The sequence below is a fragment of the Drosophila yakuba genome, chromosome 3R, assembly GCF_016746365.2.
Source record: "Drosophila yakuba strain Tai18E2 chromosome 3R, Prin_Dyak_Tai18E2_2.1, whole genome shotgun sequence".
Lineage (NCBI taxonomy): Eukaryota > Metazoa > Arthropoda > Insecta > Diptera > Drosophilidae > Drosophila > Drosophila yakuba.
The window spans coordinates 24,154,886-24,176,877 of NC_052530.2; the positions used below are offsets into that span (position 1 = coordinate 24,154,886).

Consider the following 21,992-nt stretch of genomic DNA (forward strand, 5'->3'; position numbering starts at 1 on the left):
ATACACTACTCTGCAGTTAATATTAAAAACTAAAGCTCTCCTACATAAAATTCTTATCTGCCATTAAACATCTTTTTAAACAGATAGATAGATAGATAATTTAAAAATCAAACGCCACGTCACGTTATTGCTGTAAACGTTTAAATATTTTGCTTACGTTATGTTAACACGTGCATTTCAGATAAAAGTAAATAATTACTTGTTATTATGCACAATTTTGAGAAATATTCTAAATTTTAAACATGTTAACGAAATTAAAATTTAATATTCCTAAAACTAGGCACTCAAAGAGTATGAAATCGATAGATCGCATAAATTTAAATTTTCTTTATATGATTTAAAATCAAAATGTAAATGGGGGAAAATTATTTTGTTTTTTAAATAGCAATTTATGATTGAATTTTTGAATTATGAATTTTAGAATCATAATTTAAAACAACAAAAACTAAAGAATATCAGATGCGCGCTGATTTGCCCATCCCTAATAACCGTAGGTATCGCAGCAGCCGATAGCTATCGCAACGCAACGCAAACGAATTGAACAACAACCCTGCTCTTTTTCTTTTGGACCCGTAGAACCACATGTCTGGTAACCGATTTTGATTTTTGTTTCGGCGGTATAATGCTCCAATTAATTGATTAATTGCGGTTAATTGACAAGACCAGTGAACGGCGAAAGTACGGTGCAACCAACAAAGCAGCGAGTGTGTGTGCAATTGCGAAAAAAACGCGATAAATAATATTCGTAACGTTCTGACCACCAGCGCGTGAGTGAGTGCGAGCGAGAGGCAGCGATTCGAGGAGTGTAGCAGTGCGAAAGTGTGTGTGCGAGGAAACCCGCAAAAGCAAAAGCAAAGCAACAATAACAACACACGCACGCACACACACACTCGTGTACGTATTCACACGCGGAGCGGAAAGTGCGTAGTGAACATACGAAGCATACGAAACAAGAAGTGGGAGAGATAGCGGAATAAAATACAATTCTGGTTTCCATTTCATTTTCTGGTGCGTATTCAAATCAATCTGATCCTTTGCTTGTGTGTGTGACCGCGTGCATCATTTTGAAATTCGAGGCGAGTTGCAGTCGCAATCAGCTGTTTTCAAAGCCCCGACCAGGGCGGCACTAACAACACTGCAGGCCGTTAGCCGAGTGCATTTGATATTGCATAATATTGGGTGAAGCAAAAACAGGGTTATTGTTGCGGGCCACAGAGTATGCTTAACCCAAATAGCATCTGCAAACTTAGTTTATTTTATCTGCGGCTTTAACTGCTTTTGATTTCCTGTCGTAGACCAGTTACGTTCTACGCAATGTCATTACGTTATACTCCAGCCTGGCAAGTGGACAGCGCGCTTTGCGGCAGCCCTGGTCGCTTAGCGTTGTGTTGCTGCTTCCTCTTCCTCTTGTGTGGGGCAAAAATCTAACCTCACTTCTTCTTCTTCTTTGGAACACTGCTGTGTGTGGCTGCTGCATAATAATATAATACCTCTCGATTCACGATTGGTCGTGCCTCGCAACTGATTTTCTCCGCTCCCCCAAACTGCAGTATATAATCGTGCAAAATCCGTGGCAGTTAATTCAATTCGCCGAGCAGCGTGACAGCTGAGGAAAATCGAGAAAATCGGCCGCTGGGAGAGGCTTTTCCTTTCCGATGGCCAGTTTCTAAAAAATCACCGCACTCCTCGGGAGGCTTTTTTGCAGTCCCATAAGAATATTAATCTGCCTTGTGAAAACCCCAAGTTCAAAGTGCAGTGTATGTGCCTGTGTATGTGTGTGTGTGTGTGTGTGTTGTAATAGTTGCATTAAGTAAATAAATATTTATGCAGGAGGGGCGAACTTGAGATTAATCACTGTAATTGAGCAACAAACACCTCGAGTTCGCCCATCTCGCAATCTAGTTGGAAAATCCTAGCAGGCACAGTAGAGCTCGGCTTCATGGACATTCCGTATTTCCATTGAAGAGCTTTTAGTTTCCATTCCATTTAAATTGCGTTTTAATCTCTTCATAGGTTTTGGTATAGTTTTAAAAGTATTTTTTCTACAAATGTAACTATTAAAATTCAAGAAATTAAGTTTTTCAACTACATTTAAAAGTTTAAGTTAATGCAAAGTATTATACAAATTACATCAGTATTGACCGCAGAGTTGCCCTGAATAATTCAATATGCAAATGACCCAATACAGTCAAGCTTAGCTATGACAACTTTTCTAGTAAAAGGTATTATATGACGTAATTGCAGTGTTTGCGAATAGATTTTCCTCTTAAGTCCAACAAACAGGCAGGCTTACGTTATACTTAAGCTACACTGTAAACAAAACTAAGCGCATCCCTCTCTTGCCAACCCTTTCAGTTCGGAAGCCGATCTCTCGAGCCACCGCATCCCGTTGAGCCGGCAAGGAAGCAGCCAAGAGTTTCCCCAACCCGACAACGAGGATCAGCCGCTGACGAAGCCGGAACAGGAGCAGGAGCAGCGAGTGTGCTGCCCACTCTGGAGAGGAAACCGGAGTCGCAGGAACCGCAGGAGTAGCAGCCGCAAGTGAGAAGCATGTCCAGCAAGGAGGAGACGCCATCCACGGGAGGTGCCGCTCCTGTGGCCACCGTCGCTGCCTCGGGCAGCGCCACCACTTCCTACGCCAATGTGGTGCAAAACCTGGACACCAAGAAGTCCGCCACCATCACCACGACCACCACCAGTGCCACCGTGGACAACAAAGAGAACCAGCCCAATCTGAAGAGCTTCAAGTCGTGGAGCGCGGAAGCCGCCGCCGCCGAGGCAGCCGGTGAAGCTCCACTCGTCGGCAGCGTTAGTCTGGCCCAGACGGGTGAGAAGCGTGCCGCCGCCTCCGGTGGAGATAACACCGCCGAGAACTCATCGGAATTGGACGACAACAACGACTTTGTGCCGGTACTATCGCATCACCGTCGCGATCGCAAAAAGGCGCGCAAGGAGAAGCCGCGCGATCAACAGCCGGCCGGAGGACGTGGCGATGGTCAGAAATCCCAGCAGGCTGGTGGCCGCCGCATCCCCGGATCCTCCGACACCGATCGCAAGCCAGTGCGCCCTCGTGCTCCACGCGGCGGTAGTCCCCGCAAGTCGGCAGCCGGAGCTGCTGGCGCCGCCGGATCCAATGTCGTGTCCTCCGCTGCTCCTGCTGCACCGAGAGTACACAAGGACCGCAAGGACACCTCGCCCAGCGCCAGCATCGAAGGAGCCGGGAGCAGCGGCAACGAGGCCAAGTCCGGCGACGGTGATCAGCAGGCGTGCGAGAAGGGTGCCGCTGGAGCTGCTCCGCCTCCCAAGCGATTCATTGCCGCCCCACCGCCCAAGGTCAACGCATGGAAGGTGAGTAATTAAGAGATTGATTTTGCGTTACTACTTGATTGAGTGTAGTTGGGGTTTCATTAGAGTTATTCATACATCGATTAGTGCGCAGAGTGTTCTTTGGAGCCTCCTAATTGGAAATCTTAATGTATTCCGATAGCCAGACGTTTTAGAAGTGCAACGGAATAGAATTAGGCATATTTGCATTGGCAAAAAAAAAAAAATCTTGAACAGAACATTGAGAAATGCAAATGAGCAGCTCCGTTAAAATGAAATCTATTCAAAAGTCAATGCAAATATGCCCCAAACTAACGTTAAAGACCATTTTTTATGGCTTCTCCGAAGTGGAAGTTAAAAGTTATACCTTAGAAACCTAAGAAAATCTAGATGAGCAGTGCTCCAATATGAACAGTAATCAGTGAAGTCATGGCAAATGAAATGGTACCGATATAGTATGCGAGTACCCACTGTAAGTGGCGATAAGGCAGTTTTTTAGGGAACCCCAAAGTGAAGTTCACACTCTTTGTTGTTACTCGTTTTTCGGTTTCACCTTCATTTTGTTTTGTTCAAATTGCGTCTTAAAAATGATGGAAAAACATGTCCATGCATGTGTGGCCACTGTGCTGAGTGTGCGTGTGTGTGTGTGTGGTTGTTGGTAAACAAATGTGCGTAGAATGGCGGAGGCGAAGAGAGGGAGCAAAGCAGGGCGACCGATAAACCAGAGTGCGAGGCGCAGCTACACAACAAACACACGCGGTGCAGTGGAAACACGTTTTCCGCTTTTTGTTGTGCTGTGCTTTTTCATGCCCTTATCACCGTTATCCGTTATGCGAATGCATCGAAAAAAAAACCGATTACGATGGCAAAATTGTATCTCACAGATACACAACGGCAGGTTGCATAATGTCTGGCAGGCAGTTTGTCATCAAAAGCAAAACAAAATCGAGAAAAACAAACTGGCAATTGTGTTTATTTCTATTTATTCTCGACTGTTTCTTATTACGCAATGTCAGCGCCAATTGCCGCCGGTATTTCGCATTTTGTTTGCTGCTTGACTTTCTAAAAAAAAGAGGTTCTTTTTGGCAAAAACAATAAATGCTCGCTTAGCTGGGCTACATACAGTAAAGCCTCTAGAGCTTGCACCGACTTATATTTTCTAGAATAATTTGTATGCAAAGCTTATTCTACTTTTCAAGTGCAGACTGTATATTAATTTTGTCACCCAATCATTAAATTTGTTTTGTTTGTTGCTACGGCGGTGAAGCTGAAATCCAAATTCTTGCTGTTTATTTGTTTTGTTTCTGTTTTTCGTGTGTATCTATAATGGCACATCTGTTTTCGGTGTCGCAACGAACGAGAGAAAAAGTTAAATATTTCACAACTAAAAATAAATGTCAAGGTCAGCCGCCGCTTGTCGTTTATCTATCTCGTCAGGCGGCCGCCTCCCACCACCCACCACTCACTTTACCCCCCGCAAACATGACGAAAGCGGGCGCAAAAGGGAGAGCCAAATAAACAGGGAGCGAAAGCAGAAATAGGCACGAAAAAGGCAAAAAGGTGTGGCTAATTTTCTTTCTGTGGAAAAAGCTGTAAGCCAAAAGTTTACACGTCCAAAAGTTGATAACTCAACTAACTAACTTGTCGTCAAGCGTCAGTTTGAGATTCGCTCTGCTTTCGAAAGCGTTTTAAGCCACTTGGCATGGATATGCAAACATCTCGCTCACTTTTGACATTCTCGACTTATGCTAATCGCACTAATCCGGAAGTTAAGACCTGAAACTAAGCAAAATCTTTAAGAATGCTCTTAAGAAATTCAAAAACATTTACCTTGACTTCCAGAGATTAGTAAGTTGAAGGTTGTGCAGAACTATAGGTGCATTTGTATGTGGATCTGTGGATGATAATTGTTCAGCCTGAAACGAATTATACATTGCCATCACTTAAATTCGTTTTAAACAACTACTGCAGTTGGATTGTATGCATATCGTTGTGAAATTAATCTCGGAATGATTCACAATTGCCAAGCGTTGCTAATTCGATATTCCACATCTGATCTAATTGCATTTAAGGCTAAAAATATGCATCAAAATTGGTTTAAATGCTTAAATGAGCATGTACCGTATTGAATTAATAAGAGTAAACTTGAAAAAGAGTGGCTTAAATTTGCTTATCATCGATTCTTGTTTTTAACTACGACGCCGACGCAGGCAGAGCTGCAGCTGCGCTGCGGCAGCGTTGCAGAGCAGCAATTCAAATTCGTGTTTCCGTCTATTTTTCCACGCCAGTTGCCGTTGACGTGTGTTCTGGAAGAGTTCGCGGCTGGGAAAACTTGGCAAACTCCCACTATTTTTTTTCTCAATTTTTTCAATATTAGAAAGTGCGATCGGAACGGGAAATCGGAAATTCAAAAGTTAGGAACGTAAACAGCTGAAACGGCACGTGTTACCGAACTCACCACGTGGTGGAATGGCCGGTTCGTAACTGTTGCGAGGCGCCTAAGCAGAATAACTAACCAAAATTAGAATAATGTACTCATATACAGCTGGAAGGCTAGAAATCGCGTGTGCCGCCTACGTGGAAGCTAAAACTCGATATACTTGTTGATATTTCAACGCCCTGCTTATCGCGCTCTCGCTTCCTCCCGCTAACGTTGCGGTGCGCTACGTAACGTAGGGCTACGTATTGCAGAGAGTGATAAGAAACCGCACTCTCTCTCGCGCGTGCTATCTCTCGCGCTCTCTCTCTTTCTTCGACGGAACAAAACAAAAAAGAATAATGAACATGAAAACGAAAGTAAATATGCAATCATCTTAACAACTTAATTGAAAAACAGACTTTAGGCTCAAATTTAGAAATAAAGTGGACATTCTATACAAATGTTTTATTAAAAAAAATAATACTTAACTGTCAAGCTTGAACTAAATTCATATTAAATGTACTAGTTCCACAACAACCTCCCTTCACTGCTGTAATTATAAGCCCATTAAAAGTCAGTGATCAGCGATATTTTCAATTGTTGTTATTGCCCCATCCACTGTAACACAATGTTCTATTTTTAGGCATTCAGTTGCAACCGGAGATTAATAACATTAATTTGTCTCAATTACGTTGACGTTTCATTGTTGGTTATATCGGTGTTTCCCCTCCCTTTTGCTGGATATCACGTTGCAGTACTGTTCGAATTTCAAACTGAAGGGAAATGTGAATTTCAGGCTTCATAAGCCTCTTATCAGAGTATCGAATTAGCTGTATGTTGTACTTTTCCATTCACGCTGCGTTCGGAAAATCCCAAGGTACAATCACAGTCGTATTCATTTCCCATTATTTCCCAGGTTGCTGTCATCTTTGTTGTTGATATGGATGGATACATACAGTATTTGCCTTTATTATCAGTTCTTATTCGTTCCTTTTTTTTCTCTGCGCTTCCTACTTCTTTGTGCTTGCGATAAATATTTTTCCTTGTCGCCAAGAGAAAATGGCAAAATATTTACGTATAAGTGCACTTTACAGTATAGATGCACATGTGCGAAGATCGGGCCCCTGTGTTAATTTAATTTAAATTTTAAAGATAATTTAATATACACATAACAACAGGCCATTTTCTAGACCAACTCGTATGGGTTTATTGTACAACCAATCAATGAAGTAATTTGATTTCCCAACAGTTTTGTAATACCAAATCAATACCTTCTTGTATTATTTAACCAAATAAAGTACTACAAAAATTTTAAGATAAGATGATGTGCTTCAGAATGTATTGGATAACCGTTGGTAGTAAATTAGGTAATTCGTTAACGCACACTTTTGATTTCTGCATTTAATCTCTCATTTATATAGTCAGTAGAGAAGCGCCACCTCAGTTCTTTATCATTTATCTACCTGTTGATCCTTGAGTAATTATTTGCACTGAATAAGGGAACCCACTAATTATTTGCGCAACAATTTCGAGCTTTCGCAGTTTCTAGAAGTCACAATATGAAAAGTAGAGTTAAGGTCACAGCGCAAACTGTTTTTCCAATCACTTTATATAAGTTCCATTCAGTTACTCAAACTACTGATAGAAGTAATCTGTGGGATTTACTCATTATAATATATATTGATGCGATACTGATACGTGACGGATTATAAAACCATGAGGTGACGGAGACTACCTCAAATATTTATTCGCAAATTATAGAAAACCCTAGGAACGGCATCTGTTTTACTTTCACAACTAAATATGGAATATAGAATTTAAACAAGATTCTTGAGCATATTTGTTCTCGGCTTGTTTACCACCCTGTAGGGACCTCGATAAGACTTATGTTCCTAAGCCAGCTACGCATTAAATAAAGTTGCTCCGCTCGCTACAAACGTAAACAACTTTTCGCACACACCCCCTATAAACTTGGAGTGCTATCAATCATCGCTGTTTGTGCGCTGAGTGTCGATGGAGTTCGTCGCCTCGCATCAAAATTACCCGGCTTTGGCACTCTACTCAGCTCTCTGCGTATGGCAATCTATGGCTGGTAGTTTAATCGCTTAATTTAATCACGAATGAAACTATAAATAGAAAGAGAAAAACGAATTGTAGTCATTAAACTGTTTGCGTTTAAAGCTGGGCGACCTTTTTCCTACCCATCAATTGTGGGGTATGCTGTAGTTATAAGATAGAAAGCCGTTTTGTATCTTTGACCAAACTTTTGTATCTAGTAGCAATGGAATATTTCAACAAATTGATTCTTATTCCATCTGTTTTAAAGAGAGATTGTGCATTATTACACCTGCGTATCTTTCAGTGTAAATAACTCCTAGAGATTTGAGCACTATCAGTTTTCTGTGTGTGTTAGTAAATTTATTGCTATTCATGTAAGCTGTGCTGATTGTCGGTGCTTGTTCTCCATATGAATACTTTATTTTTGTTGCTCGCTTAACTTTTTTTCCATCTTTTTGCTAGCCACTCGATTGGCTGAGCACGTTTTCTGGTTTTATTCTCAATTTTTTTTTTTTACAATATTTTTACATAATGTCTTGCGGCCGGCATTATTGACTGGTTTTTGCATTCTGCTCGTATTTTTCAATTTGCTAAGACGCAGAAAGACCCGCCGACCGACTCGCAACCTCAAAAAGGGGTATAGTATGTATATACTATAGCCCAACCCCGATCCCGGCTGCACTATAACCTCAAACTGATTGCGAGCCATTCGGCTGGGTTGTTGACTTAGAGAACGAGAACCGCTGAATGTGGGTCTTTTTGCACGTTTACCCGGCTCTCGGTCATTGTTTGGCATTATTTGTACTTCTCTTTGTCGTATTTTGTGCGATTTCAGTTGCTATCGTGCTAGACCGATTCATTCTAGTGCCATTTAAAATAGTAATTTCGCACTGCAGGCGCCTCAGTTGTCTTTCAGCGATCGCTCGATGTGGTGCACTTTTACGCAGATCCCAGAGATATAGTATTCATTACAAGTGGTGTTTTCTTAATGGCAACAAACTGAAAAACGCTGGATTCTTGAAGCACTATTTTTAGGCAAGTTCAAGTTTGTAGTGCTGTATGCAAAAGTGAATTACAATGACACAGTTCTCTATGAGTCACTTGTTCACTGCAATCCATTTCGATTGCTTTTTATACTATGATTGACCTTGAACCTGCCATCCTAATGAATGTATAATCTCTGCTTGAAAATAGCTTACCTATGGGTATTATAGTATTCGAAATTGAATGACAAACAGCCAAGTACGTCAGCAATTATGTGGGGGTTCAAAATGTCCAAAAGTGATAAGAGCCATGCTTGTGTAAATATAGTATTGGAAACATGTGCTTGACAAGTGGCACACGATAATCTTAGGATTGTGGGAAAGTGTTTCTTATAGGTACGCATACGCATAGTGGAAAATTTCAAACTACAAGAGTTACCTCGTGACTCATGGGAATGCGCAGAATGGCAAGTCCTTGTGACTCATGATGTCCCTGCAATTGGGTGGAGTCATGGTTTTTATTACGTACTTTTCCAAAAACTATGCGCAATGAATGTTGTTTGCAATGGCGGATAGTTTATTGGCACACATCATGCATTTATCCTTGGATATTCATACGAATACGTGATCAACTGCATGGAAAGTGTTGCAATATATTTAGCACAAGCCTGACACAATCGGTTACACTACAAGAAAATGTTTAACTAACTAACCTAACTATTTCTATATTGAGTTAGAGGGTGGGGAAATAACATTAATATCAATACCGATATCGTTTATTATGAACATGACTTCAAGGAGAGTGAAATAATTTTCCATGTCTTATTGGAAGCCATAAAGGTCTTCTGATATGATATATGGGTTGATAATGATTTAAGGTCAGAACTATATCGTTCAAGTTCCAATTTAAGCCTTGTTTGTCATTGTTTTTGGACTGAACAGTTTTTGTTGTCACTTTTTGTTTTGTCACTTTGTTGTCACAAATTTTCAAGTGTATCTTTCTTTGTGAAGTTTTATCTTTGTGTAATATTTTTTATAGGCTTATTTAAGCATTAACACGATTTTCTCTCTCTCTCTCTCTTCTTAATCCACTCTCTTTGTTTTGAAGTTTTTCCACCACGTTTCTCCATTTTCGGCTCTCCTTCGGATGGCCTACGTGCCGAAAATCACATGTTGTTTTGTTTTGCCTCTTTTTTTATGCTCGGTTACTGTTACATCTGGAGCGAGCGAGATAGCCAATGTTTATGTTTATAATTGTTAGGTTTTTGTTTGTTTGGAGATATGCGTATCACCTGTTTTCGCCCTATGATCGATGCCTTGTGGGTGTGTGAACTTCAATGCGGATCAAAACAACATTTGTAGAAAATGCGTACAAAAACAAAACGATAAAATAAACGCACGTACGCACACTGAACGAAAACCTGTATCCATCGCATACACATAGAGCTTCAGATTCAGATACAGATACAGGGTGCCCTGCGCTCACTCTCTCGCCGGCGAAACTCTCTGGCTCTCCGCTTCCTCCTCTCTCACGCTCCATGAACCGGCGCATCGGCTGTTTTCTGTTTTGTTTTTGTTTTGACTCTGAGGCCACAGTGGTGCTTCTTCAGATGGAAATAGAAGTGATTTGATAGTCTTCATTTATTTCATAAACTCTTGGCAAATGTGTATAGACTGTAGTATGGGCGACATTCGAGGGTTCACTGTACCCTTTTTTATGCTGCGCTGTAAAACCAGTTGTTGTTGCTGTGCTTTATGCCTCGCCTCGCCTCCGCCTTTGTTGTTGTGCCATCTACTTCGTCGTTTCTGCTCACGTAGCCAACGCGTGGACAGCGAAAAGTGGAAAGAGAGCGGGAGCGACGGAGAGCCGGAGAGGGAGAAAGGGCAGAGCGAAACGGAGGCGGAGGCATATTCAAGTCGAAAAACTGTCGCTATCGCACAGAACTCATCCAACGTTTCGAGAGAACGGACGCAGCAGTCGTTCGTAACCATCAGACAATTGTTTAAACAAAGCCAGAGGCCCAATAAAAATAATAGTGCCAGCAACAACAACAACAACTGTGCCAATTGCTAGTTTAGCAAAGGTGTTGTATGAAAAGCAAAACAAACAACGATAAGAGAAAAGCCCGCAGTGACAACTGATTAGAAGTAAACGAAGGCAAGGCGACTGAAAGTTCTTGTACAAAACGAGGTAATTTTCCAGTGGGCAGATCGAGAAATTAGCCGCTCTCCAAGATGCATACATATATACGCGATATAAAGCTCGAATATAGAATAGGAGCCAGCCACCCTCGTCGCGAACTAAATCTAGGTTAGGGGCACTGCGCATAGGGAGTGGAGCTGGAACTGGAGCTGGAGTTGCATTGATTTTTACCCGTTTTTCGGTGCTACCAACTCTGCGAAGTGTAACTCACATTCTTGAATTCTGCTACTTCCACAGATATCGGCCAAACAATCCGGCAGCCCAAAGGCAGGAACCTCTCCATTGGACAAACGTGTTTTGCAGCCCAAGGCACAGCAGCAACAACAAACCAAACAAACTGCCAGCCAAAGCAACAACGCACAGAACACCGCCAGCAACAAAAAGACACAGCAGCAACAACAACCTCAACAGGGAGCAGCAACAACCACACAGACAACAGCAGCCACAGCAACAGCAGCAGTCGCAGCAAGCACATCAGCAGCAGCAACATCATCCACAGCAGCAGCAGCGGCAGTAGCAGCAGCAGCAACAACTGAAACCGCAACAACAACAACTGGTGAGTGCCCCATGGAGAATGGAAAACTTTCCGTACTTAACTTAATTGATCTCAAGTGAACTATAAATATAACTGCTAGTTGTGAGCCAAAAAATTAAGTGGTATGTTTACATTCAATAATTTATGAAAGCAATCTATTTTTATTATGCTATATTTTCATAAAATATGTACATCTTGCGAATATTTCAATAGTTCAGCAACCTCAAGAAATCTCAAGTATACTATCAAGATTATATAGAATTGGTACAATGTTCTCGATATAGTTGTGTGTCAAGGCAATTTCCCCAGTAATGCTTAGACGCAAAATACATTTGTGTATTTCTGTAAATTCCTATATATTTATTTATATATATATTATCTACCCCCTGGGGAGTTGTTTTGATGCAAGAGAAGGATGAGAGAACCTGGACCCGACCACCAGACCACCGTCAACATGTGACTACTCTGGTTCTCGTTCTCTGCCGCACTTGCTCACGTGGTTCCCGCTCACCGACTCTCCGATTCTCCGGCTCTCTGTTGACCCGATGCTCCGAGAGAAGGTGTCGGTTTGTGGCGACGCATATGCCGCGACATGGCCTGATTTCTTATTTTTAAAACACTGTTCTTGTACTTCGATATGCTCAGCCCAGAACTGCTTGTTTCATTACAGTTGATGTCAGTCAGGCGGATGCTCTTGCCAAAGTCGTGGTAAAGGACAAAAAGAAGGTCAATCAAAAGGTGGGTACCTAACTTTAGCCAAAAAATCTATCATTGAAATAAGCGACTAGTTTTTAAACTAAATAATCATACATTTCAATGGACCCTTTTTAATATGGGCTTTGTTTTCGTAAGATGCCCATATCCACCACTTCATGCAGGCACACAAATAGCATTCTAAACAGCGAATCCATCTCTTTCAGGCCAGCGACTTTAGCAACGTTGGTGACTGGCCGACGCTTATTGGTGGAACTTCTGGCAGTGGCAAAGCCACCAGCAACGAACCCAAGCGCAACCCAACGAAAAAACAGCAGCCAGCCAAAACAGCAGCCGCAGTAGCAGCCAGTAGCAGCAATACCACTTCAAGTGAAGTTGCCACAGAGTCTAACGTCGCATCCACAACATCCAGCAGCAACAACAGCAATCCCAGCAGCAGCAGCACTAGTAACAGCCAAGCCACAACTGCACCTGTTGCCAGCACGAGTCATGATGCCAAAGCCCAGCGAGACACAGAGCCAGCGGCCAATTCTGCTGCAGGAACTACTGGCACCTCTGCCGGGCCTGCCCTTACAAAGAAGATACCCAAGCACAAGTGGCGTCCGCTGCCCATCGATCTGGCTAAGTCCAGTCGCCCCAAGCCGATTGGCGGTCGACCAAATCGGCGGTTCAGCGACGATGGTGCCGACCAGCGCCGTCCGCCGCGCGTCTACCACGACCGTCAGCCAGGTGCTGGAGGAGCGGGAGGCGAGTCGCGGCATCCACACGCTGGCCGGCATCCGTACGGGTCACGCCCAGCGACTGCTACGTCCGAGCGCGTGGATTCCTGGCGTAGCAGCAGCAGCACCACCACAGCAGCGCTCGATGAGCAGCGCTCTGGAGCAGCGGGTGGTGCCGGGTCAGCGGGAGCGGGAGCTGGTTCAGCCACGCGCGGGCCGCGTCGCTACCGGACGCCGTACCGTGGCGGGCGGCAAGGCCGGGGCGGATTCTCCCGACAGGGACCAGGTCGCCCGACTCATCGCATACCACGCCATCTGCTAGCTTCGGGCGAGTATGCCAACTATCTGCCGGCGGACGCCGCCGGCGCCGACTCGCAGTCCTCGTATGTGCTCATGGGCACCCACTACTTTGGCAACGTGCCCGCCGCCTACATCGAAATGGACGCCAACAGCGTCAAGGAGGCCATCAAGAAGCAAGTGTAAGTATATATCGATACATATCGCCTAATGCCTTTTGCTGGATAAATATTAGAAAAGTCGTTTTATCTATAACATGTTAAGAAATTGGCACAATTTATTTTATATTATTATATACATTTAAAAACTGAACTCTATAGCTAAAGGCATTATATCTGTTGCTTCTAAGAACCTCTTTGTTGACTCCCAAACTCTCTCCATTTGCCCCCATAGTGAATACTATTTCAGCGTCGATAATCTTACCGGCGACTTCTTTTTGCGCCGCAAAATGGACCCCGAGGGCTATATCCCAGTTACCCTGATCGCCTCGTTCCATCGCGTTCTCGCACTGACCACCGATGTGGCTGTGATCGTGAACGCCATTAAGGAATCGGATAAACTGGAGCTCTTCGAGGGCTACAAGGTGCGCACCAAGACGACACCGACTACCTGGCCTATCACGGATGTGCCGGAGATCACCGAAGGGGAACAGAAGGCTATCGGCACACTGCAGCAGGAGCAGTTGGAGCAGATTGATGGCCAGGAGAAACTGGAGGAGCAGACTGAGGTCGGTTCGCCGCCGCCCATTCTCACATCGGCGATGGCCACAAAGCCGTTGAGCAGCATTCCGCCGCCGCCTGTGCCACGGAACTCCCAGAGTCTGGTGCCGAAAATGTTGCAGGATAAGCAACAGTCGAGAACCTCGACAATTGCGGCTCTAAACTCTGTGAATGCGATCAGTGCGCTGACGCAGCAAGTGGAGGGTGGTGCCGCTGAGCTGGCTGGACATTTGAGTGGACTGGCTGAGAGTGTAAAGCCCAAGTCGACATCGACGCCGGACAAGAGGACTGCTGCTTCAGCGGGCAATGGAGCTGGGTCAGCAGCTGCTTTGGTGGCGGAGCCGGATGGCATATGGAAAGAGGTAAAGAGACGCTCCAAAACAAATGCTATCAAAGAAAACGCTACTACACCACCACAACAACAACAGCCACCGCTTTCACAAACGCTCAACAACAATAACGATAATGTCAAAACGAACAACACCTCGTCCAAGTCCAAGTCCTCGTCCAACAACGCCCCATCCAACGCCTCATCATCAGCCACTGTGTGTGTAACCACGAACAATGCTTCCTCAGCCACCAAAGCAACCACCAAAACCACAACCACCTCCACCGCCACTACCACCACGAACAACAACATTAAATCTGGCAATGCTGCTTACTCCAAAACCCACTCCAAATCCTCATCCAAAACAGCTGCTCCGCCATCCGCTCAGTGCCATGCCGAAAAGGAAGAACTAGACTTCCAGTTTGACGAGGAGCTAATGGACCCCCTACCCCCCGGAACCGGACGCATCAACAACTTCACCGAAAACTTCTCCGACGACGACGAGTCCGATTACGAGTTTGCCGATCGCGACATCAACAAGCTGCTGATTGTGGCCCAAGTGGGTCGCGCACCTAAGCACGAGGGCTACGACCGCACCGCCGACTTTACGTCGCGCACGAAAATCACCCAGGATCTGGAGAACATCATCAACGATGGTCTGGTCAACTACGAAGAGGATCTGTGGACCACCACCAATGTGGTTGCCGATTACAAGACTGTCAATGTGATTTCCCAGGCTGACTTCGAAAAACTGGCCGGTGGCCGAAACAAATCAGTGTTGCCGCCGCAGGTGGTGCCACCACCGCCACCATTTGAGGAAGATCTTGATGAAACCCTGGTCGGTGACACCACTCTCAACTCCACACTGAACAACACTCTCAAGTCCCGACGTGCCCGCTTTTATGCTGCTCCCAACTCGCACTCGATTGATCCCCGAACGCCAAGGAAGAGGAAACTTCGCCACACCGCAAATCCGCCAGTGGAGGCCCACGTCGGTTGGCTGCTCGACACCGTGGAGCACCGTCCACGCACCACCTCGATGGGTTCCTCGGCGGGCACATCGCCCACCGCCTCTTCATACGGATCGTTTGGATCGTCGGTGCCACAGTCGCTGCCCGTATTCCAGCATCCATCACATGCTCTTCTCAAGGAGAACAACTTCACCCAACAGGCCTACCACAAGTACCATTCGCGCTGCCTGAAGGAGCGCCGGCGCTTGGGCTACGGTCAATCGCAGGAGATGAACACCTTGTACCGATTCTGGTCGTTCTTCCTGCGCGAGAACTTCAACAAGAGCATGTACAACGAGTTCCGATCGTTGGCGCTGGAGGATGCCGACAATGGTTTCCGTTATGGTCTTGAGTGCCTCTTCCGGTTCTTCTCGTACGGCTTGGAGAAGAAGTTCAGACCGAATGTCTATCAGGATTTCCAGGACGAGACGGTTGCCGATTATGAAACAGGTAAGCATTAATTGGGCAAATTGTAACTTTAATTATGATTCATTACTAATTTTGAACATTTTCACCAGGTCAACTGTACGGCCTCGAGAAGTTCTGGGCTTTCCTGAAATACTACAAGAACGGTGAGAAGTTGGAGGTGCAGCCCAAGCTGGCTGAGTACCTGAAGAGCTTCAAGAACATTGAGGACTTCCGCGTGGTGGAGCCAGAGATCAACGAGATGCTGCAAGGAGTGGGCAGCCTGAATCCAGGACGCCAGCTCAACCGCCACCGCAGTGTGTCGGAGAGCGATGGCACGGCTGTAGTTGCGGGCGGCGGACGTCGCCTCAACACAACCATCACCAACCGCAGCGACTATGTGGGCAGGTTGCTGCAGCAACAGCACCAACAACAGCAGCAGCAGCAGCATCACCAGTATCAGCAGGGATACGGCGGCTATAATCAGCAGCAAAACCGCAGGCGCACAGGCTCTTTCGGCAGCAGCACAGTGCGCATTCGAAGCGGCTCCCTGGGCAACAAGCCACAGGTGGCAAATCGCAATCAGGGATCGCAGCACGAGTTGCGACGCGGCGGTAGCAATTCTGGTCTGGCGCCACACAAGCGACAGCAGCAGCAACAGAAGCCGAAGCCCGGAGCAGGATCACAGACAAACTCGGCACGTGCCACCACATCAGCGGCAGCTGCATCAGCAGCCGCATCAGCAGCAACATCAACAGCAGGGGGAACGGCAGCAGCGACGCCAGCGGTAACGGTATCGGGGTCATCCTCGTCGCAGAAGTAGTTACACGATAATGCAGAGACACTTTTTGGATTAGGCTTAAGTTAATATCTACGACTTAGTTTTCAGGGGGCACTCGCATTTGATGGCTCCACACTCTTTTGTTTATTCATTCTTATTATTCTTTTGTAGTATTCGAGTCAAGCGTAAAGTGGGAACAGTCGTTAGCGTTTAGCATAATTAAGTGAAATTTTTGAAATTTGTTTATTGCAATTTGCCTAGCGCGCGTTGGTTTAGTAGTTACGATTCTATATGTTTGTTTCTCGCATACCCTCGACAAAAAACTAAAACAATGGTTGCTTACGAAATGCTCAATGCTCACACAAAACACACACACACACCAACTACACACAGCGGGGTCTGTCTGCTTTGTACCAGTGCCAACCAGCCATGATCTTGGAAAATAACGAAACGATTGCCCTTATATTTTTTGTTCTGTTGATTATTCTCCTTATTTTTAATGCGATGCAAAAATCCAGGCAAAGATTTTCCTACTTAGAGCAGCGTTAATAGTTGACGTAATGCCATGAACTGTTGTACTATACGATTAAAGTTAAAGCTAATAACCATAACGATAACGATATAACCTATGCATATATTACCTAACGAAAACTGAAAACCAATCAATCGAAATTGATACACAACCAACAACAAAAACCAAATGATCTTAACGCAAATAAATTTTGTAAATTACAAAAGAACATATATATATATAAATATATATATATAAATACATATATAACTTTATATGCAAAGGTACACTGAAGCCATGAAAACGCGTACATAAGAATATGATTACTAACTATAATTATGATTATTTTTTGTGTGTGTGACCTTAGCGCAAATGTAAAATGTATTTGTTTAAGAGGCAGCGAGATCTTGTAATCCTTAAAACCAATTGAGGCAAGCGGGGCTCAAGTGCCAGCGAATTTTAGTTATTTAAGCATTTACCACAAGCCAGTCCAGCGCAATCGCAATCGCCAGCGGAATAGGAATAGGAATCCGACTTGGACTCGGGTCCTTTGCTTCCCTTGTCGCACTGCACTGTCCCCCCAGTCTATATCAATCCAATCTATCGAATTGGTTAACCCCCGAAAACCTCAGTACCCCGCCAAGCATTTAGAAGCATGTCAAAACCATTTATTTTTTACTTTTAGTTTTTGCACTTGTTAACTTTTAATTCGAGAAAGCTACGACTACAGAAAAAGCTAGAAAAAAAAACACAAAAAAATTTAAAATCACACAAAAATTGTCAAGTCCAAAAAAAAGTTTAAAACTTAAAAAAACGAAAAGGCAAATCATGCAAACGAAAAAAAAAGCATTCAGAAATAATGAAGTTTGTTTCGCATAGTGAATAGACCTAATCTTAAAAATATGTGAGAAATCAAACCTAAGCTTAATACGGATAATAACTATAAACATATATCTGCATATATCCAAACACATATAGAGAGACTTTAAAGCGTGACTGCAGTTTGAAAATACCATAACTAAATAAGAGGCAAACGGTGAAGTTGCAGATGCCGCCCACAGTCGAGCAGTTTGCAAAACTCTCTCAAGGTCCTTCAGCTCCTCGATTTTGCTTCGCTCATCTAGCCTAAGCAAGCATACACACAACACTCAACACACAACACCACACAAATACGAAAAGTGCAAAGAACGTTTCATTAAATATTATTTCGTAATCATTAGATATCTGTAAATATATTTCCCAGCTTCTTTTTAAAATGTCGCCTTATCAATTGATACAATTTTATCCACACATAAACACAATCACATCCATATTGGCCAGACGCTTCTGTATCTGTATGAGCTTAACGAACCGATCTATCAATATTATAGATATTACAAAATGAGAGAGATGTCCGACGACAATTCAATCGGCTGTTGCGTAATTATACATAGTTCTGCCACAACCATTTTGTTTTTCACATGAAGTGTTGACTTTAGTTTATGATAACACACAACCACACATTGATCACTGACTTTTATGTGCCCTTTAAGTTTGCAACTTTTATATGAATAATTTAAACTTAACTCTACGAATATGATATGATACGATACACACACACACACAGACCTACAAAATGAACATAATGGAAACTCTATTAAAAGTAATTTTGTAAGCTACTTAAATATGAAAAATGCGAGAGGAAAACTAAGCAAAACGAAAGGAATGATTATTGTGAAAAACGTGATAGTTTAAACCATAAAGAGTAATATTTACTACTATTATTATATTAATAATTAATTATACGATGCATATATATGGACATGTATGTGTAAAACGGAAACCACAAAAATTTCTAAACTAACGTGAACAAAAAAAGTAAAAAATTTTTTTAAAATTTCCAACACAAAAAAATGTTAAAAACAATGAGTAGAAAAACTAAAACAAAAAAATGAATAAAAAAAAACTTGAAAAAACCAATATCTCTGAGTTTCGTATAAATGCCTGGCTTGAGATGGGTAAATTCTCTGATATTCCGAATATTTTGGTACGGGAAACTTTCCAATTTTAGGTAAAACTGGCTTTTCACTTCAAATGACACAACAAAAGGACTCGAAACACGCCCAATCGATTGTCCCTTTGAGTAATTAACCCCTTCGAGTGTGTGTGCCATATTTCACCCGGCGACAAAATGCAGGCAGGGGCTCCAACTACGAACATCATCCCATGCAGCAGCTGTGATCTCCATCCCCGACACATGTTGTTGGCTTTGCGGAGCATTGGGTGTCACAGATTAACGCCTTACGTGAATTATGGCCTGGCTCCTGGCTCCAAGCTCCAGAGCAAACTACTCCGCAAAATCCGGTCGAGCGCGCGGAAAAATCATGTATAAAACATAAGCGCCATCCACAAAGGCATTCACACTTAAGTTTCTTATGAACTTTACTATTCAATGTACATAATTCAACCCAATTGTATTAAATTTCTAAATTCTCACTTATGTATCCTTTTATTTTTTTGTCCAACCAAAAATTAAGAGCCACATTAGTTTTATAAATGAAAAGTACTTAAATCGATTCCAATACAATAGACTATTTTTCCAAGTGCACCGAATGGGCGCTTGTGCGGCCTTATGTCGACAAAAGGACAAGACGCAAAGGCACGCAAGGACCTAAGCCGGAGGACGAAGGACCTAGGACCTGGCACCTAGCAAGCGATAGCCCGGCGAGGCGTTTAAAAATTGAAAACCAATTTTGTAGCGATTTAAAACAGACGATTGGAGGGGGCAGAAGTTGAGGTCCTGGGGCGCCACGAAATGAGTGGCGGTGCGAGCCGGCAGATGGCGTGTGTGTGCCGGCTGCCGGCTGCCGACTGGCAGTGCGACTTTTCGCACCTCAAGCACAAGTCCTGACCCCGACAGAGCTTAGATTGTGTTACCAATATTTATGGCTCAATGGGGATAAGGGCTTTCGGCTGGCGTGACCGCGACCAGGTCTAATCACACGTGACCCCTTCTCGTGTGGCAGGGGGCGGGGTCACATATCGCATTCATATCGAAGCTAAATTCAATGGGCGTTTAACGTGTGAGTCGCCTTTGAACTTTGTCCGCACTTAGCTCACGCACATGCTTCCGCAGGAAAGTGGGCTGAAAAAGTCGTGTGCTTCGGAGTTCGGCTGATTGGAATACCCGTCAATGTTGCAATTTATTGGCATTTTCTGTAATAACCAGTGACTGCTGCTCCATTCAACAGCTGAAACTTGCCACACATGCTGACAAGGAACTTTGTAGAATATAATATGTTAAAGGGTTGTGCTTTAATAACGCCTGCTGTTCTACAACCCCTTTGGACAATCTTTAATCCTTGCTCTGCTACCGGACAACCCACACAAACTGTCACAAGTTGTCGCTAAACAGACCCCTTCCTATCCACATACTGCACCATGATACGAGTGCAGATTGCACACAGAGAACCCGCCCACTTTCCACAGGCTGAACAAACATTCGGCATGTGATGGACCAAAGAGTTTGGGGTCCGGGGAAACCACAGGCATAACAATTTGCACTTTGGCTTATCGTAATTATTGCCGCGATCCATAAATATAATTTTGAGCTTTCAGCAATTTTAATACCGAAATTTTCGCTTTGGTGCGCCGTCTAATTAGTTCGACCCGGTCGGGGAATTCCGGATTTCGTGTGCCGAACCTGTGTCAAAATTGTATCACCGCAACAGAATTGGCCGGAACCCGGAATAAAACTGGCATGGCGTGGCCAAAAAAAAAAATGATCCCAATAGTCGAAATAATTAAATAAAATATTTCATAAAATGGTTTCCGGTTGCACACTAGCGTCGCGTTCCATCGAAAAACTAATTATATTTTAGGGTTTTCTATGATTGGTGGAATCAACCGAAGCCATTGACCATGGTAAATACAGTACATGAGCAACAAATATATCAAATTTATAGTCTGGCTGTGAATTTCAACTGGTTTCCTATGGCGTCGCATCCTTTGAACGTATGAAACATTAAGCATGTTAAAAATACGCATGCCAAATTGTAGTTGGCCATTTGTATTCGCTATTCAAAATATTTACTTGCGTCAAATTATTATTGGCAATTAATGCCTGCCTATCTGGTATCAAAAATCAACACCGATTGAAATAATGATATATTTTAGGCAAACCAATATTTTCTGCGATTAATTTCCATGTTTCACTTGCCCAATTAGACGAGTTGTTCGCTTAGGAGGAGGCCGCAAATTCGAGGATCTGTGCCGGAATGCAATTCCATTAATTCAGACTCAACTCCGCTCTGTTTGGGTCTACTCAAACTATTTGCATTGCCATTATGTAGCCCACGCACTTGCCAGGACCTTAATGGGTAGGGCTTACACAGCAATTACATTTCATTTGAAATGCACTACACAAGTAGACCCAGCACCCACTCCCCGGACCTGACAAATTGTCACAAAGCTGGCCGAGTACCCACCGACCGACAGGGAGACGGAATCAAATTAATGATATGAATTTCTTATTTAAGGACATTAACGCAAGGTCTGCCTCCTGCCGACAACGTTGGGCTGAGATTCGAACAGAGATGCCAATGGGAGTACCGAAACATATGTGCGTTGGGCTTATATAAAGTTTTCTTCAAGAATAAATATAATAGTAAAATTATTCAAGTAATGACCTTAAAAAGCAAACAAATATCCCAAAACATCAGCATCCACATACAGAATCACATAATTTGGGTATCGAAATTGACGGCTGCTGAGTCGAGTGCCAATAAACAGGAAACGGAAGTGCGTCAGCGGTACTCGCCAGTGCTCGGATATTTATTAAACGTCAGGCTGGCCAGGATCAATTGTCCCCACAAAGACACACACAAGCACACGCACACACACATAGGGTGCAATTAGATATATACAAGCGTATTTTTATGAACGCACAAGCATTTATCTGGCGGAGGAATTGAGCAAGCTAAAAATGTCCTTAAAGGCATTGGCATT

At 43.6% G+C, this 21,992-nt stretch overlaps 1 protein-coding gene and 3 long non-coding RNA genes across 8 annotated transcripts; 2 read left to right on the forward strand and 2 right to left on the reverse strand.

Moving 5' to 3' along the window:
* The first annotated feature begins 551 nt into the window (after nt 1-551).
* Nucleotides 552-18,262, forward strand: LOC6538182 (la-related protein 1). Of its 5 annotated transcripts, none has more exons than XM_039376306.2 (7): nt 552-1,008; nt 2,356-3,348; nt 11,225-11,543; nt 12,193-12,260; nt 12,443-13,434; nt 13,646-14,333; nt 14,668-14,850. In XM_039376306.2, exons 2-7 carry the CDS (start codon nt 2,551-2,553, stop codon nt 14,710-14,712), a joined length of 2,910 nt encoding a protein of 969 aa, XP_039232240.1. In that variant the 5' UTR covers nt 552-1,008; nt 2,356-2,550; the 3' UTR covers nt 14,713-14,850. The 5 variants fall into 5 exon arrangements, with proteins under 5 accessions (XP_039232240.1, XP_015048692.1, XP_015048693.1 ...); XM_015193206.3 differs by adding an exon at nt 15,828-18,262 and having other exon boundaries at nt 556-1,008; nt 13,646-15,759; XM_015193207.3 differs by lacking the exon at nt 552-1,008 and adding exons at nt 1,458-1,769; nt 15,828-18,262 and having other exon boundaries at nt 13,646-15,759.
* LOC120321950 lies at nt 3,283-5,596 on the reverse strand. The gene is made up of 2 exons (XR_005561684.2): nt 5,155-5,596; nt 3,283-5,106 (listed from the first exon to the last, which is right to left on the reverse strand). It is a non-coding gene; the product is annotated as an uncharacterized LOC120321950 (long non-coding RNA).
* On the reverse strand, nt 9,613-10,974 carry LOC120321952. The gene is made up of 2 exons (XR_005561686.1): nt 10,077-10,974; nt 9,613-10,001 (listed from the first exon to the last, which is right to left on the reverse strand). It is a non-coding gene; the product is annotated as an uncharacterized LOC120321952 (long non-coding RNA).
* Nucleotides 18,263-18,392: 130 nt separating the features above from the next.
* On the forward strand, nt 18,393-21,660 carry LOC120321951. The gene is made up of 2 exons (XR_005561685.1): nt 18,393-20,068; nt 20,122-21,660. It is a non-coding gene; the product is annotated as an uncharacterized LOC120321951 (long non-coding RNA).
* The last annotated feature ends 332 nt before the right edge of the window (nt 21,661-21,992 follow it).